General features: G+C 43.7%; 1 protein-coding gene across 3 annotated transcripts in view; it reads left to right on the forward strand.

The window, feature by feature from the left end:
* Window positions 1-728: 728 nt before the first annotated feature.
* CSDE1 (cold shock domain containing E1) overlaps window positions 729-17584 on the forward strand; it is a 39949-nt gene continuing 23093 nt past the window's right edge. For 2 of the 3 annotated variants that reach the window (XM_084757948.1, XM_084757949.1), the window contains exons 1-3: window positions 729-880; window positions 8480-8876; window positions 16021-16167. In XM_084757948.1, coding sequence (XP_084614074.1) covers window positions 16030-16167 — 138 coding nt within the window. In that variant the 5' untranslated portion in view covers window positions 729-880; window positions 8480-8876; window positions 16021-16029. The remainder of the gene's footprint in view (window positions 881-8479; window positions 8877-16020; window positions 16168-17584) is intronic. The other variant, XM_084757950.1, reaches the window with a different exon arrangement.

Below are 17584 nucleotides of genomic sequence, written 5' to 3' on the forward strand. Positions count from 1 at the left end.
CTACACAGAGAGACCCTGTCTCGAAAAAACAAAACCAATAAAGCCAAACAACAAAAAGATTTATTGTTAAAAACTTTTCTCTAAAGCCGGGTGTGGTGGCGCACGCCTTTAATCCCAGCACTTGGGAGGCAGAGGCAGGTGGATCAATGTGAGTTCGGGGCCAGCCTGGTCTACAAAGCAAGTCCAGGACAGCCAAGGTTAACACAGAGAGACCCTGCCTCGAAAAACAAAAAACAAAAAACAACAACAACAACAAAAAAACCCACTTTTCTCTAAACCAACGAAATCCATTCTAACCTAGGAGATAGGAGAAAGAATGTCCCATGGTTAAAGAGGAACTGTAGTTTGAGGACTCCTTGATTACTGCTGAGGAAAGTGAAATTTTTTTTTGAAAATTTTATTTAATTAATTCATTAAGATTACAACTCAATCCCATCATTGCCCTCCCATAGGTCTATGACTGAGGGGGACCGCCTCTTTTTTTTTTTTTTTTTCCACTCCTAAACTGCCCTCAGAACAGTTGCTGCTCAAGCCTCACAGCCTAAACCATTCGTGCTCGGGAAGACCAGACACGCCGAAAGTCACTCTCCACTCCGCCGCCAGCGTCCCAGCGGGGTCAGCAAATGACGAGATCACTTCTGGCCGTACTGAGGGGTGAGAGTATAAAAGAACCCAGTTACCATCTTACTCGTGGATAAACGTAGGTCACCGATTGGCGTCACTCAGCCCTTGCGCGCAGGCGTACTAAGAGCACGCCCCCCCCCCTTTCCCGTGCACGCGCTCGGAGCCTGCAACTCTCGCGAGAGAAGCGAGATTTATTCCTACGTACCGGGCCGTGCTGCTTATGGCGGCGCTGGAGAGGGGGCGCTGAGCTGTTGGGGTGAGTACGACCTCAGTGTCCAATTGCGGATAGCAAGAAGCCAGGCTAAGGACAGGTGATGAGACCCACATTAACGGGAGAGACTTTGAGTGTCAGGGTGGGTACGCCTAGAATTCCGGGTAGGGGAGATTCCCAATGTGAGTTTCTACTCCAGGCTTCCTTATTCGTCCCCGGCTCAACCGTCTCGGCCTTCTGGCAGGCCGCGGAGCCTTAGTGAGGAGTTGAGGGCAGAAGGCGCACGCAGTGGTGTGGCTGGTGGTGGTCGTGGTGACTGAAGTGGGGGGAGGGAGCGAAAATGGAGGCTCCGACCTCAGCCAAGATGGAGGTAGAGGGTGCGGGGCTCTTGCGCGGAGGCTGCCGGGAGCTGTAGTTTGTCCTGGTCCCCCTTTGCGGCTTGGCGGGGGGAAAGGGAACTACAAGTCCCGGCGGGAGGGGTGAGGGGGTGGTGGCGCGGTCCTTTGTGTGCAGCTGGAAGAGGCCGGGTAGAAGGGCCTACTTCTATTTTCAGGAGCTTGTCTTTCTTGGCCATCACTGGCTTTGGGGTTACTACTACGACTACCACAGCGCAGTGCGGCAGTGGTGCCTTCTTTGTGTGTGGGTCGAGACCCTCTTCCATCTAGGGAAAGTGCCTAGGGACACCTCTTTACCACCACCCCCCCCCCCCAGCCATATCTGACCCTAGCGCGGCAGAATTGACATCTTTACTCACAGTCACTTAGGACTGAGTCTCCACACCTAACTGCCCCGTGACATTTGAAAAGGGAACCGGGTCCCATTCTAGGCACGTGTCTCCCACCCTTCTGTCTGGGGTACATTGCATGCGTTATGAGAGTTACTTGATGCCTTTCCTACGTGGTGCAAGCACGGGCCTACGTTGTGCAATGCATGGCTTGGCTTTGTCAGGCATATAGTTTTAGAGCCCCAGTCGGAGATCAGATGGGAGGTTGTTACTTCGAATGTTTCAGCAGTGGGTTAGCGTTAGGTTTTGTTTTAGTTTTTAAGTTAACCCTAGAAACACCTATGTGGCTGGTCTCACTTGAGTCACAGGTGAGACCTGAGTAAGTAGTCCCTAAAACAAGATTTCCCACTGCAGAAAACAATCCGAACATTATTAGCTTCCTTGTTCCGCTCAAAGTGAACAAAAAGTACTATTTAAGCAGTTAAGGGGGTTAGGCAAAAAGGGACTAAGGGTGTTCAAAGGAGGTAGTTGAGTTTGGACATTTAAATTCTGTTAGGCTGCTGTGAGCTTGTAGTTAGTTCATAGAGCTGTCAAGTTTGTTTTTCTTTGGTTAATTGAGACTGGTTATGTAGCTCAAGTTGGCCTTGAACTGTGTAGCCGAGGCTAGCCTTGAACTGGCCTTTCAGCCTCCACCTTTGGACTGCTTGCTTTAACCTAGTTTCTTAAAAAGTAAGTTCCAAAATTATAGGGCATTAATTCAAGCTACCAAAGTGTTCGGTCTGACTTAACTTTTTTGAGGTAGAGTCTCATTTTGCAGTCTTAGCACTGACGCTGGACACTGGGCATGCCTTGAAGTCACAGAGATCTGCTTGTCTCTGCCTCTAGTGCTGGGATAGAAGCATGCACTATCACCATGTATGTCCTCGTTTTCATTTTGAGGTATTAGAAGGCAAGCTCAGTATTAAATTGACAAGGAATATAATTATTAATGCAAATAAAAAGAGGTTTACGTACATAAGCGTCCAAACACCTACGAGTATGAGTCACAAAATTTGGGTGGTGGCGGCATATGCCTTTAGTCCCAGCACTCTGGGAAGAAGAGGCAGGAGGATCTTTGAGTGTGATCCTGTCTGCAGAGCAAGTTCTAGGACTGCCAAGGCTACACAGAAACCCTGTATCGAAAACCCAAAACTTAGAAAACCTTAGATATAATATTTGTCCTTTTTTTGGTCTTAGAACTGAAATTAAAAAAAGAGATTGTAGTAATTTGATTTTGCAGCTGCTCTGGATGTTTACCATCAAGATGAGTATTTATAGCAGCTGAGCTGAAAAGCAAAGCATTTGAATCACAGAAGATAGGTTTTCTTCTTTGGTAAATAAGTTCTGACTTAAGTGTAACCTTTAAAGGGATGATTGAGAACTGTAGTAAATTCCCAGCAGATGCAAATTGTGAAAACTGCTTGATTTTCTTTTGCTTTTTTCGCCCATTCTCCTCTCCCTCTTTCAGGTAGCCCCTCAATCATCCCTTTGTTGGTTTGTTCGAGACAGGGTTTTTCTGTGTAGTCTTGGCTGTCCTGAACTTGCTTTGTAGACCAAACTGGCTTGGAACTCCAAGAGATCCAGCTGCCTCTGCCTCCTGAGTGCGGGGATTTCAGGCGTGCGCCACCACTGCCCACTCTCAGTCATCTACCATAAGCCTTAGTTTTGCCCTTCTGAAGTGTATAGTTCAGTGGCGTTAAGTACCTTTTCAACAAGGTAGATGAGTAGCATGGAAATGCCTTTTGTGGATGAAGTTTTGAGTAAAATATTAAGACTATGTTGCAAAATTGTAGAAGTGTTGATTTTTATTTTTTTTTAGATAGGGTTTCTCTGTTTAATAGCACTGGCTGCCTAGACTCCCGTTGTAGACTAGGTTGGCCTTGAACACGTGAAGATCCACCACCTTCTGCCTCCCCAGTACTGGGACTAAAGGTGTTCACCACCACACCCTGTCAGAAATGTGGTATTTTGTAAGGTACAGAATTGTTCCTTTTGAAGTTTTTTTTCTTGAAAACAAAAGGAGAAGCAGTTTGAGATCGTTTGCCCAAATATTGTTTCAGCAGTTGGGAGGATTAGACAAGGGGATCTTGAGTTGGAAGCCATTCTGGGATACATAGGGAGACCTATGTATCACAAAACAAAATCAGACTTACACAAGGTTACAACTACAAAAATTTAGTTAGTGGGAGTGATTAATGTGGTGAAACTGCTTTGCTGGGCTGACATTTTTAAAGGTTTTTCAAGACAGAGCTTTCTGTGTGGCCCTGGCTATCGTAGAACTAGCTCTGTGGACCAGGCTGGCCTCCAATTCAGAGATCCACCTATGTTGTCTACCTAGTGCTAGGACTATAGGAGTGTGCCACCACGGCCTGGCATGATTTGTGGGTTTGTTGGTTGGTTGGTTGGTTTTTCTTCTTGAATCCCATTATTCTGCGACAGTCACTGTAGACAAGTCTGGCCTTAATTCAGAGAGTCACCTGCCTCTGTCTCCAAGGCAGTCTGCTTGAATGTGGTAATATATAATTAAAAACAAAATAATACAGGCTCAGAGGTTAAGAGCACTGACTGTTCTTCCAAAGGAAGGTCTTGAGTTCAATTCCCAGCAACCATGTGGTGGCTCACAACCATCTATAATGCCCTCTTCTGGTGTGCGGGCACACATACAGCCAAAACACTGTATACCTAATAATAAATCTTAAAGAATACAAAACATTAGAAATATTTAGTGTCTTTTTATCTTAAGGTACAACATTAATGTAAAGGTGAAAATAAATGTACCTGCTGTCATAGGTAAACTACCTATTGATTTGAAGCTATAGAAAATATGTCATTTCTGTTTCTCTAACTTAGTAACTACAAGCTCCAATGAGCAAGTCTATACTGGATATTGCCTTATTTAATTAGTTGAAGTCTTTGTCCTTCTACATTATAAGATATGCTTTTCCTTCTCAGTTGATGGCTTATTCTTCAGTGCCACTAAGCTAGGTGTGGCTATTAAACATGCATTTTAAAGTACAGCCTGAGCTGGGTGTGGTGGCACACGCCTTTAATCCCAGCACTCAGGGAAGCAGAGGCAGGTGGATAGCTGTGAGTTCGAGGCCAGCATGGTCTACAAAGCAAGTCTAGGACAGCCAAGGCTACACAGAGAAACCCTGTCACAAAAAAACAAAAACAATGCAGCTTGGGAGCTGGGCATGGTGGCACACCCACGCCTTTGACCCCAGCAGCGAGAGGCAGAGACAGGGATATCTGAGTTTCAGGCCAGCCTGATCTACAGAGGGGGTTCTGGGACTACACAGAGAAATGCCCTGGAAAAAAACCAACAGAATAAGTTGAATTGATGCATGATGGTGCATGCCTTGTTTAGTGCACGCCACCCTTTAGTTTTTTGTTTCTCTGTGTTGCACTGGCTTTCCTGAACTCATCATGCTCTGCTCCTGGACTCTTGTAGACCAGGCTGGTTTCAAACTCACAGTGATCCACCTTTGTCCACTTCCCTGAGTGCTGGGATTGAAGGCTGGTGTACCATCACACCTGGCTTAGTTTGGTTTTTAAGGACAGGGTTTCTTGTCATGGGACTTTCTCTGTGTTGCACTGGCTTTCCTGAACTCATCATGCTCTGCTCCTGGACTCTTGTAGACCAGGCTGGTTTCAAACTCACAGTGATCCACCTTTGTCCACTTCCCTGAGTGCTGGGATTGAAGGCTGGTGTACCATCACACCTGGCTTAGTTTGGTTTTTAAGGACAGGGTTTCTTGTCATGGGACTTGGTCTGCAGATCAGGCTGGCCTTGAGCTCAGATCTGACAACCTGGCAATTTATATTATCTAGACCAGGTTGGCCTTGAACTCACAGATTTCCCCTGCCTCTGCTTCCCCAGTGATGGGATTAAAGGAATCAGCCAACACATCCCCCCCCCCAAGCCTTTTTAGCACTTTATTTTATTGGAGGATTGGGGGTTTTCATTTCTCTGTGTAGCCCTGGCTGTCCTGAAACTTACTTTGTAAGACCATACTGGCCTCTGTTCCCCCAGTGCTAGGACCAGAGGTATGCTTCATCATGTCTAGCCTTTGTTTTCTGTATGTTTGGTTTTGTTTTTTGAGACAGGATCTTTCTACATAGTCATGGCTGTCCTGCAATGTGGACTTGCCCTACCACATCTAGGCTATCTTATACTCATTCTTGCCCTCCCCGCCCCCCGCCCCCCCACAGGATTTTTCTTGGCTGTCCTAGACTCACTTTGTAGGCTGGCCTCAAACTCACAGTGATCTGCCTGCCTCTGCCCCCCAAGTGCTGGGATTAAAGTTGTGTGCCGCCATGCCTGGCTTTTTTTTTTTTTTTTTTTTCCTTTGGTTTTTTGAGATAGGGTTTCTCTGTGTAGCCTTGGCTGCCCTGGACTCACTTTGTAGACCAGGCTGGCCTCGAACTCACAGCGATCTGCCTGCTTCTGCCTCCCGAGTGCTGGGATTAAAGGCATGTGCCACCTTGCCCAGCTTTGGCTTTTTTTTTTTTAAAGATTTATTTATTTACTTATTGTATATGAGTGCTTTATCTGCAGAAGGAGGCATCAGATCACATTATTGATGGTTGTGAGCCACCATGTGGTTGCTGGGAATTGAACTCAAGACCTTTGAAAGAGCAGGCAGCACTCTTAACCTCTGAGCCATCTCTCCAGCCCCACCTTATAGTCATTCTTGTTTTCCTAATTAGAATTTGATTATGAATGTGTCAAGGAAGGTGCGGGAGTGGGGATAGAGAAGACAACTTTGGATCTTTTCCCCTCCATCTATATTTACATGGGTCCTAGAGATTGACTTTACGGGGGGGGGGGGGAGGATATTCAGCAAACCATCTTAGCATCCTGGCACCATTCTTCTTCTTCTTCTTCTTCTTCTTCTTCTTCTTCTTCTTCTTCTTCTTCTTCTTCTTCTTCTTCTTCTTCTTCTTTTTTTGGTTTTTCAAGACAAGGTTTCTCTGTGTAGCCTTGCCTGTCCTGGACTAACTTTGTAGACCAGGCTGGCCTTGAACTCACAGCGATCCGCCTGCCTCTGCCTCCCGAGTGCTGGGATTAAAGGCGTGCGCCACCACCGCCCTGCTTCTGGCACCATTCTTTATGATGTTTTTCAAGTGAAAATATTCATCGCTCAGCTTGTCTGCCTGTTTCATTACATATAAAGTGGTTGTCAAGTATAATGTGCACCTATAGTCCCCGCACCTTGGGAGGTGCCATTGTAGGAGACTTCCCTGCAGCCAAGATTTCAAGATCAGCCTAGGCAACATAGGAAAATCCTCACCTAAAATAACACATTATTTTCACATATCTTTTTAGTTTGGTTTCTCTCTGTAGCCTTGACTGTCCTGGGCTAGCTTTGTAGACCTAGTTGGCCTTGAACTCAAGAGATTGGGGCTGTCTGCCTCCAAGTGTGGGATTAAAGGTATGCGCCACCAGGCCTAGCTCTTCACATTTATTTTCTATGTACTTAAACTTTACTTGAATTTATGTGTGCAAGTACCCAGTTGTGTGAATGTCAGAGGACAGCTTACCAAGTCAGTTCTCTTCTACCACATGGGTCCTGGGAAAAGCCTGTACTTGCTGAACCATCTCAGTGGCTTATAACAATGTCTTAGTGCATTTTATTTTGTGTATGTGAATATGTGGGCACACAAATAGTGCCTCAGTGCTTGTGCCATGGTGGTCTGTCAGAGGGCAGGTTGCAGGAGTTGCTTCTCTCCTAATCTGGTTCCGTTGTAGCTGTCACACAGTGTATCTTCTCAATGTCATTGGCCCTCAGGCTGTCCTGTTCATTTCCTCTGAAATACACCACACTTGTCAATCCATGCCATAGAACTTGACTTGAAGCAAGACTTTTTAAAAATTCCATAAGGGAGCTAGATGTAGTGTCCCACTCCTTTAATCCTAGTACTCTGGAGGCAGAGGCAGGTGGGTCTCTGTGAGTTGGAGGTCATCCTGGTCTACAAAGCAAGTGCAAGACATCCAGGGCTACAAAGAGAACCCTATCTCAAACTCTCTGCCTCCTCTCCTCCCATCCCTGAGGATCCATCCTTTTAATTCCAGCACTCTGGAGGCAGAGGCAGATGGATTTCTTGAGTTTGAGGCCACCGTGGTCTACAGAGTTCCAAGACAAGCAGGCCTATGCAGAGAACAAAGCCTGTCTTGAAAGTGTCCCCCTATCCCATAAAGGCCAGCAACGTGTGAAGGTGGGTAAGGCATTAAGGTCAATCACAGGAAAGGTGGAAGAACTGACTCTCAAGAAACCATCTGATACCACACTTATACACACAACAAAGTTTTAAAGATAAATTTCATAATACTACAAGTTCCTGTTTTTTGAGGAACTTAGAATTTTGTGTTGTTCAGGCTTGTCTTGGGTGATATTTATGGGAAGGATACTTAGTTGTTTATTTTCTCTTTGTTTTCCAAGCTCTGTTCAGATTCCCTCTTAGTTGTCTCTGTTCACAGTGTTGCTTTACTGCTTGTACAGTGTGCATGGAGTGTTCTTCTAGGATGGTGGTGGCCACCAGCTGGATTTTGTGTTCTGCATTCTAGTTTTCTAAAGTGTAGCTTTCTGGTCTAGACTGTAAACTCCAGTGGGGAGTTGTTTTATGTTTTTCATAAAACCTAGCACACTGCTAGATGTCTGTAAGGTGCTTAGGCTAGCGAACCACCATATTGTATAATGTGCAGGTGATGGTGAAATTAGTAGGACTTTGGGGTGTTCACAGATGTAGGCTGTCCTGGCTTGAGAGCTCAAGGGTGAGTGTTTCCAAGCTATCTGCATCACTGGACAGTGATTCGAAGCCTCTCACCCTCTGTTTCTGGTTCTATAATAGCTGCATGTTGCCTTTGTTTGTGTCTCCAGTATGAAGTGTAACGAAACAGACTTTACCACCTGAAACTGCTGCTTCAAGTTCAGATCAGGCAAAGAACACACCGCAACAACCAGCAACACCAAAGAAGAGTACACAAGTTGAAGACACAACACTTGATCTGAAACAAGAAGTTTGTGCCTACTCAACAGCTTTGAAAGAGCACTTCCCAACGCTGCTAGTAGTCTTTGTTTTCTTCAGTGCTGTACTGCGAGATTGCCCGGTGCAGCAGCAGTTGTATTCTTTATTAGCTTGGTAGATCATTTCCCCTCTCGCTATTTTTTTTTTTTTTTTTTTAAATACTAGCAACTTTCATCCTTTGGAACTTGTGCTGAAAAAGAAGAGTCAGCAAATACTACTGAAAGTGCAATATTTGATTATCACTGCGAGGTAGGTTTGTATTTTCATTGGTTAAGAATATAAAGGCTGGGCATAGTGGCATATGGATAGATTGTTATACATTGCTAGCACCAGAGTATGGTGATTGATAAATTGTTCATAAACTTAAATTTGGAGTGTTTTATTATAAAATATCACTGTTAAATGTAGACTACAAGAGAAGGTTCTCAGTGCTAAGACTGTAACTCTTACAGGAGGTGTCTGGACAAAGCAGCACTTATCAGGAAGAAATTGTCTATTGCTAAGTACAGAAGTAATGCTTCTCAGACTCTGGGGGACACAGGGCTGTATTGAGCAGTTCAGGCCAAAGAGTACAGTTTTGTGGGGTGTCTAGCTGGACAGGGAAGCTTTCAGAGCCAAGTTCTAAAAGGTACAGTTCGGTATGTATGAGAGCCATTGGCTGGTTAGTAGCAGCTTTGATGAATTTTGTTTTACAAAGGTGAGATGACTTGATTCTTTAGATTCATTTGAAGACGAGAAGGTCTGCTGAGAGGAAGAGTAGATAAGACAAATAGATGGAGAGCTAGGTATACAGCAGGGTTCTACCAGCTAAGACAAATAGATGGAGAGCTAGGTATACAGCAGGTTTCTAAGGGTGAAAGGATAAAGAACACTGTCATCCACTGAAATACACAGTGTTTGTGGCAGCTCCTTGAAATGGGGACCTATTTATTTGTAATCAGAAGCCAATACTGCTAGTATGGAGTGTTGCTTATTTGAGAGAATTGGGGTTATAAAAAGCAGTGGGTTGTTTGTTTGCTTTTTAGTTTCTAGATTGTCTAAAATGTAAAGTCTTTGAAATGAGAGTGGAATCAGAGTTATTAGGTTATAAGTACTTAAGGAAATACTGTGAAGAGAGCATTAAAGAACAGTAGCATACCCAGGCGCAGTAATCCCAGCACTAGGGGAGGCAGAGACAGACACCTGTAAGTTCCAAGCCAGCCTGGTCTACAAAGAGAGTCCAGAATAGCCAAGGCTATACGGAGAAACCCTATCTCAACCTCCCACCCCCCAAAAAAGTCAACAGTCTTTTTGTGTTGTGTTTGGTTTTGGAGATGGGGTTTCCCTGTGTAGCCTTGGCTGTCCTAGAACTTGCTCTGTAGAACAGGCTGGCCTTAAACTCTGAGATCCACCTGCCTCTGGGAGTGCTGGGATTAAAGGTGTGCGTCACCACTGCTTGCCTTTTTTTTTTTTTTTTCAAGACAGGGTTTCTCTGTGTAGCCTTGGCTGTCCTGGACTCACTTTCTAGACCAGGCTGGCCTCGAACTCAGAGATCCATCTGCCTCTGCCTCCCGAATGCTGGGATTAAAGGCATAGACTACCATGCTTGGTTTTTTGTTTTTTTTTTTTGTTTTTTGTTTTTAAAGATTTATTGTTTATACAGTATTCTGCCCACTTGTATGCCTGCATGTCCAAAGAGGGCAGCAGATCTCGTGTAGATGGCTGTGAGCCACCATGTAGTTGCTGGGAATTGAACTCGGGACCTCTGGGAGAACAGACAGAGTGAGTAAATATAGGACAGCAAGAAACACAAGGCTTGGGAAGAGATTTTGGAGGGCATGTGAAAGTATACATGAATTCGTTTGAGTTATTTGATTAAAGAAAAACAAATAAGGAAATCCTGGGTGGTTTTTTTTTTCCTCTTTTTTTCCCTGAAGGTAATTTTTATTTTCAAGAGCATAGCAGCAGTGTCAAAAGAAAATTGAAGCCTTTATGGGTGAAAAGATGACAAGATAACTTGGCGGTAAAATAAATGGAGACTTGTGATCTGAAACTAAAGGTCCTGTTTGCAAAGTCAGCACAGCAGTGTAGCTTATTCTCCATAACTAGTGAAAACCCAAGAACCAGTGAATTTAACAGGCTGATTTTTTTTTTTTTTAAAAGGAAGGTCTCTAGGTGTATGTTCCAGATGCTGACATGCCCTGTTTTTCTTAAAGACCTAATAATAAGCAGTTATGCTGGCCTGATCCTTAATCTAAGGGTTTTTTTGGGGGGGGGGGTTTCTCAGTGTAACAGCCCTGACTGTCCTGGAACTTGATATATAGACCAGGCTGGCCTCAAAATCACAGAACCACCTGCCTCTGCCTCCCTAAGTTCCTCAAGTGTTGGGAAGTGTGTGCCACCTCTGGTTTTTTGGTTTATGTTTTTTCTGTTGTTGGTTGGTTGGATTTGGTTTTTTGAGACAGGGTCTCTGTTAGCCTTGGCTGTCCTGGACTTGCTTTGTAGACCAGGCTGGCCTCAAACTCACAGCGATCCACTTGCCTTGCCTCCGGAGTGCTGGGATTAAAGGCATGCGCCACTGCGCCTGTCTAGTTATGGGTTTTTGTTGCAGGGGTGGGAGAGTGGGGAGGCAGAGGCAGACTGATCTCTGTGAGTTTGAAGCCAGGCTGCTCTACAAAGTGAGTATAGGACAGCCAAGATAACACAGAAATACTGTCTTGAGAAAAAAAAGAAATTTATGAAGGCTGCATGTTTTAGCTACACAGTTACTAAAACTTTAGTGCACCTAATAGAGAAATAATCGGTGTTCTACATTAAAGTACTAAAAAAAGCTGAACTACACTTAGTAGTAGTTCATATCTATAGAGAAAATAATAGATGAAAATGTACTGAGTTTGGGAAGTTGAAAGTAGAGCCAATGTGGTGGGGTGGTGCATCTGTACTCCTAGCACTTAGGAGGCTGAGGCAGAAGGATGGAGGAATTCAATGTCATCCTCAGTGAGTTATTTCAAAGGCTGCCTTAGGCTGAAGCTTCATGAAACCTTGTCTTCAAAAGAACCATCTGAGAAGCCATGCAGTGGTGGCTCACACCTGTAATCTCAGCACTTGGGAGGCAGAGGTGGGTGGATTGCTGTGAGTTCAAGGCTAGTCTGATCTACAAAGCGAGACTAGGACAGTCCAAGGCTATACAGAGAAACTCTGTCTTGAAAAACAAGCAAACAAACAAACAAACAAAAACCATCTGAGAGTTGGGTTGTGGCTCACGCCTTTGATCCCAGAGTTAACCCACAGGAGTCTAGACTGGATCACAGATTTTCTTAGGTGTTATGACACAGAATTATAATGATTAGAAAGAAAAAATTTTAAGGGAATTTGTTTGGGGTTTTTTTGTTTTTGTCTTTTTGAGACAGGGTTTCTCTGTGTAGCCTTGGTTGTCCTGGACTCCTTTGTAGACCAGGCTGGCCTCGAACTCACTTTGATCCACCTGCCTCTGCCTTCACCTCCCAAGTGCTGGGATCAAAGGTGTGTGCCACCACGTCCAGCCTAAAGGTAATTTGTAAATTGCTTAAGCTCTGACTTTATATTTCAGAAAATAATCTCTGGAAAACTAAATGTAACTATCTGAGATAGTAATCTACATGGCTAGAGCCAAATCAGTGTTTATATATTGTGGGCACTCAAGTTCTGATTGAATGAGTAAGCCAGCATGGATTAAGAGTGTGAGCCATGCCAGGCAGTGGTGGCGCACGCCTCTTGGGAGGCAGAGGCAGATGGATCTCTTGAGTTTGAAGCCAGCCTGGTCTACAGATTGAATTCCAGGAGAGCTGTGCCACACACAATTAAGAGCACTTGCTCCTAGTGGAGGACCCAAGTTCAGTTCCCCATCCGTAATTCCAGTTTCAGGAAGCCCTACACCTTAGGGCTCCTCAGGTCCTTGGCACTCAAGCGGCACACCTGTGCATGCATTCGCTCGTGTAAAAAATAAAACCATCAAAACCACGTGAGCCATAGAGTCAGAAGTGGATTCTATTTTCGTTTTTGCTAGGTTTTAGTGGTTTGGATTGTTTGCTTGGTTTGGTTTTGTTTTTATCATCTGTGGGGCCTTATTTATCTTCTGTGAGAGTTTTGCCTGCATGTGGTCTGTGCAGCACGTTTGTGCTTGGTGCTTGAGAAGGACAGAGGAGTACCTCAGACCTTCTAGAACTAGAGGTACAGACAGCTGGGAGCCGACTTATGAGCGTTAGAAATGAACCTGGTCCTCTGCAGAAGCAACAAAGTTCTCGCAACCACCGAGACAACTTTCCAGTCTCACTATAATATTTTTTATTACAGCATAAAGCATTGTTGTACAGTACCTCACGAAGTCCAAACTAACCACAAATTGACTATGTGGCTGAGGATGGTCTTTAAGTCCTGCTTCCATCTGCCATGCAGTGAGATCACAGTCATGTATCAGCACGCCTTGCCCTGTGTAGCTTTTCTCCTTCCTTCCCTTATAGATAGGTAGCCCTGTTTGCCCTGGAACCCTGCTACATAGGCCAGGCTGGGCTCCCTCTGCCTCTTAGTGCTGAGATTAAAGGTGTACGCCACCATGTTTGGCTTACATATCCTTTCTGATAGCTGTATGGCCTCAAACAACCGAGTTTGCTGTGTCAGAGCTAAGCTTGGGACCTCTCTGTAGGATAGTATGATGGGCTGTGGCCCAACCCTATCTCCCCATTTTGATAAGTGCAACCAAAGTGGGTCTCAGAAAGCGCACAGTAGTTTACTGCTCTGAAAGTATATGAATGTATCAGCTCTCTCAGAGTTTTGTTTTGGTCTTTGTTTAGTTCACTTTGGTTTTTCAAGACTACGGTTCTCTTGTGTATCTCTGGCTGTCCTAGACTTGCTTTGTAGGCCAGGTTGGCCTCAAACACACAAGAGCCAAGTAACTTTTTCTCCCCAGGTGCTGGGGTTATAGGCATGTGCCACCACCGTCCGAGGTCAGGGTTTTTCCCAGTGTTTTCAAAATTAATTCATTGATAGGTTCATTTGTTGTAGAAGCTTTCAGTAGTGAACAAGTGAGTATCTACACTCCTGTCCCCTACCGTTATTTGACTGCAGGGATTTAACTGACAAAGCTCAGTTTTCAAAGAACATCATAGTCTGGTAATTTAATTCTACAAACTTACCTAAATTCTTTAATACTGCTACGAAGTTCACCATATATTTTCTTTAGATGAGTATAAAACTTTGCACATATAAAAATTGAAGGTTTTGTAAAGTTGATTTCAAATCTAGATATTGTCACCTCCCCGTCCCCTTTAGTGTTTATTATTTCTGAGCACTTTATTTTATGTATTGACTTTCTTCTGTGGTTTTTATTGATTATTCAGTTTTGTTTATTACTGTGTTATCTGTCCCCTTGTGCTCACGCTACAGCTAGCTATGTAGACAGTTTGGCCTTGAACTTAGATCCTCCTGCCTCTGCTTTCAAAGTGCTAGGAAAGGGTTTTGGCAGTGTTGAAGAAATAAGTTGTAATTACATAATTAGGAATTCTTTGAAAAATGTTAATTAAAACATTCTCAAAGTTGTATTCTTACCACTCATAATGCTGAGGCACAAAGATTGCTACTTCAAGTTTAACTGGCCTACACAGTACAAGCCAACTAGAGTTACATAATGAGACTCTAGTTTAAAGCATCAAAAACAGTAAGCTTGAGTAGTAGTGTTTGTCTTTCCCTATGAGGGATAGAACAGTCTATAAAGTAGTTAGAGAAAGAGAGAAGGAATGGGCCAAGGAGATTTGGAGGTGGATTGGCAGGCGATGGCGGCGCACACCTGTAATCCCAGCACCCAGGAGGCAGAGGCAGGGGATCTCTCTGAGTTCGAGGCTAGCCTGGTCTAGAAAGCAAGTCCAGAGCAGCCAAGGCTACAAAGAGAAACCCTGTCTTAAAAAAACAAAAGAAAAAATAAATAGGACTTTAGGGCTGGGCATGGTTGCTCACTCCTTTAGTCCCAGTACTCGTGAGGCAGAGGCAGGCGGATTGCTGTGAGTTCGAGGCCAGCCTGATCTACAAAACCAGTCCAGGACAGCCAAGGATATAACACAGAGAGACCCTGTCTCGAAAAAAGAAAAAAAGAAATAGGACTTTGAAGTTACTGATCTAAGTCAGTAGCCTAGAATAATGGTCCTATGAAACTGCATTTATGGATTGCATAGTTTTACTTTGGTTGCCTTGGAAAGAGTGCTAGCAAATGAACATAAAGTAAAAACAAACAGTATTGTGGAATTAGGCTACCTGTTAGTACACGTTCATGTCATCTTCCTAGATAAGTATGGTCTGTATACTTGTTTTGTTTGTGGGGGGATTTTTGTGTAGCCTTGGCTGTCCTGGCACTTGTTCTGTAGACCAGGTTGGCCTCAAATTTAGAGATTCACCTGCCTCTGCTCCCAAGTGCTGGGATTAAAGGCATGCACCACCACTGCCTAGCCCTTTGGTTTTGTTTTATTATTATCATTTTTTTCATCTTACTTCCTTGTATCTTCCTGTTTTTTTTTCCCCACCTTTTTTTAAAAAACTTAATTCTATTATGAATTGTTTATCTCTGGGACATTTTATATGTAGTATGTTTTATTGTTGCTAACATAAGTCTGGCATACTCATTAGATCCTCATTAAATAATCATTTCTTTCATAATGAAGTTGAATAGTTAGTCTTGGGAATAGAAGTATCAATTCCCATGTACTTTGCTTGTACTTACCTTGCCTTCCATATAAGCATCTCTCTTCAGAAAGTGCCTCTGCTGTGGAGTTGAGGTAGGCAACTCAATGGGCAGGGCCATTCTACTGGGTATATTTAAACTGTAGTATACTGAGAGCAAGTGAGTAAGTAAATAGGATTTCACTGTCAACCTAGTGAGTTTTGTGCTTTAATTCTCAAGTACATTTGAGTTGGATGAGAAGTGTATCTGATACAGCAGCTTAGTGAGATCTTGAGCTATAAATACACTAATTTTTATCACAGGCAAAAATGTAACTGCAGCATTCTATTTCCCATTAGACTATAATTGAGAAGAGCTTATGTTTAAACTGTTTGCACACTGAGAAGAAACTTGGCTCCGTGGTCTCCTTCTAGCCACTTAAGTTCTCTTGGTTTTCAAGGCAGGGCTCCTCTGTGTTGCTCTGGATGTTGAGGAACTTGCTTTGTAGACCAGGCTAGCCCCTAACTCAGTGATCCACCTGCCTCTGCCTCCAGAGAGCTGGGATTAAAAGTATGTACCAGCATAGCCTGGCTGCCACTAGAGTTATTATGATATTTAGGAAATTACTTATAACACAGGGTAATGATTGTTTAATGTATCTGAGAATACTTTCCAGTTTGACCTTTATTTACTGATAATACTTATAAACATTATGCTATGTTGCCACAGCTATTTGACATGGAGAACATATTTACCTTGTCATCAGATCCTCAACCCACTCCTGCAGCCCCTCCTTCACTTTCTTTACCTTTATCTTCATCTTCTACCTCATCCTGGACAAAAAAACAAAAGAGGACCCCCACATATCAGAGATCTGTAAGTCAGGGAAGGAGTGATTGAGTTTGTCTTGGATTGTATTGTGTTAAGTAAGCATGGCTGGTTGAAAGTGGCTAAAGGCTCAATTTATAACTTCCTAATCATTTCTTTGACCTTGAATTTTGAAAGATAACTTTCGGATCTTGCTGTTCAAAGAATGTCGAAGAGTGAGGCATTGCTTGCCTTGGGTCTTGTGGGAAGTGGAGGATAGGATTTCAGATCCTTATCTCCAGCGAAGCTGATTCTTATTGCCAAGTGGCTTCAGTCAGAGCACTGGGAAGCCTGTGATTGGAGGCAGACCTCCTTGGTTTGAGTTGTCTACCAGTGGAGTTTTGGCAAATGGTTGTTTCCTCCTTGGCAAAATGGGCATAGTGTATTATTTTTCTTGAACTCCTGTGAAAATTAATATACTTCAAAACAGTGGCTAATATAAAGGAAATAGAACTTAATAACTAACAGGTATGGTTTGATTTGCATACTTTGAGCATCCTATGTATTATTTTAACTTTAATCTTTCTTTTTTATTTTTTAATTTTGTCTTTTGAGACTGGGTTTCTTTGTGTTGCCCTGGCTATCATGGAGGTCTCAGAGATTTCCCCCTGCCCCTGCCTCCGGAATGCTGAGATTAAAGGCATGTTCCAACACCATCGGCTTAACTGTTTATTTTTCAGGAGTATGTATGCCCTCGGGGCTGGAGAGATGGCTCAGTGGTTAAGAGTGCTGGCTGCTCTTCTAGAGGACCTAGTGCCCCACATGGCAGCTCACACTTGTTTTTCACTCTGGTTCCAGGGGATCCAGTGCTTGTCCTTTATGGACAGTACGCAGTATGAGGTACACAGCCATAGATACAGACACATAAAAGAGAATATTGGTGCCAGGTGTGGCGGCACATGCCTGTAATCCCAGCACTCAGGCAGAGGCAGGCAGATCTCTGAGTTAGGGGCTAGCCTGGTCTACAAAGAAACCCTGTGGGGGGCTGGAGAGATGGCTCAGAAGTTAAGAACACCTATTGCTCTTCCAGAGGTCCTGAGTTCAATTCCCAGCAACTACATGGTTGTTCACAACCATCTATAATGTGAGCTGATGCTCTCTTCTGGACTGCAGGTGTACATGCAGGCAGAGCACTGTATACATAATAATAAATAGGGAGGGAGGGAGAAACTCCGTGTCAAAACTAAACCAAGGTGCAGGGGTGGGTGCATGGGGGGGAATATTGGCCAGTGAAGATACATCCTTCAAATAATTGCCCAGCATTTCATCTAAATGGAAATACTTATGTCATAACTTCAGTGAAAGGGACTTTTTAAAGTAAGACTTGGGTGCTTTCTCCAATTTATGCTTTTTAAAAATTTACAAAGGTATTTACTTTTATGATTTATGAAATACCCAAGGTAATAGTATTTGACGTAAACAGATT

Source organism: Acomys minous, assembly GCF_964271855.1.
Source record: "Acomys minous genome assembly, chromosome: 14".
NCBI classification, from domain to species: domain Eukaryota; kingdom Metazoa; phylum Chordata; class Mammalia; order Rodentia; family Muridae; genus Acomys; species Acomys minous.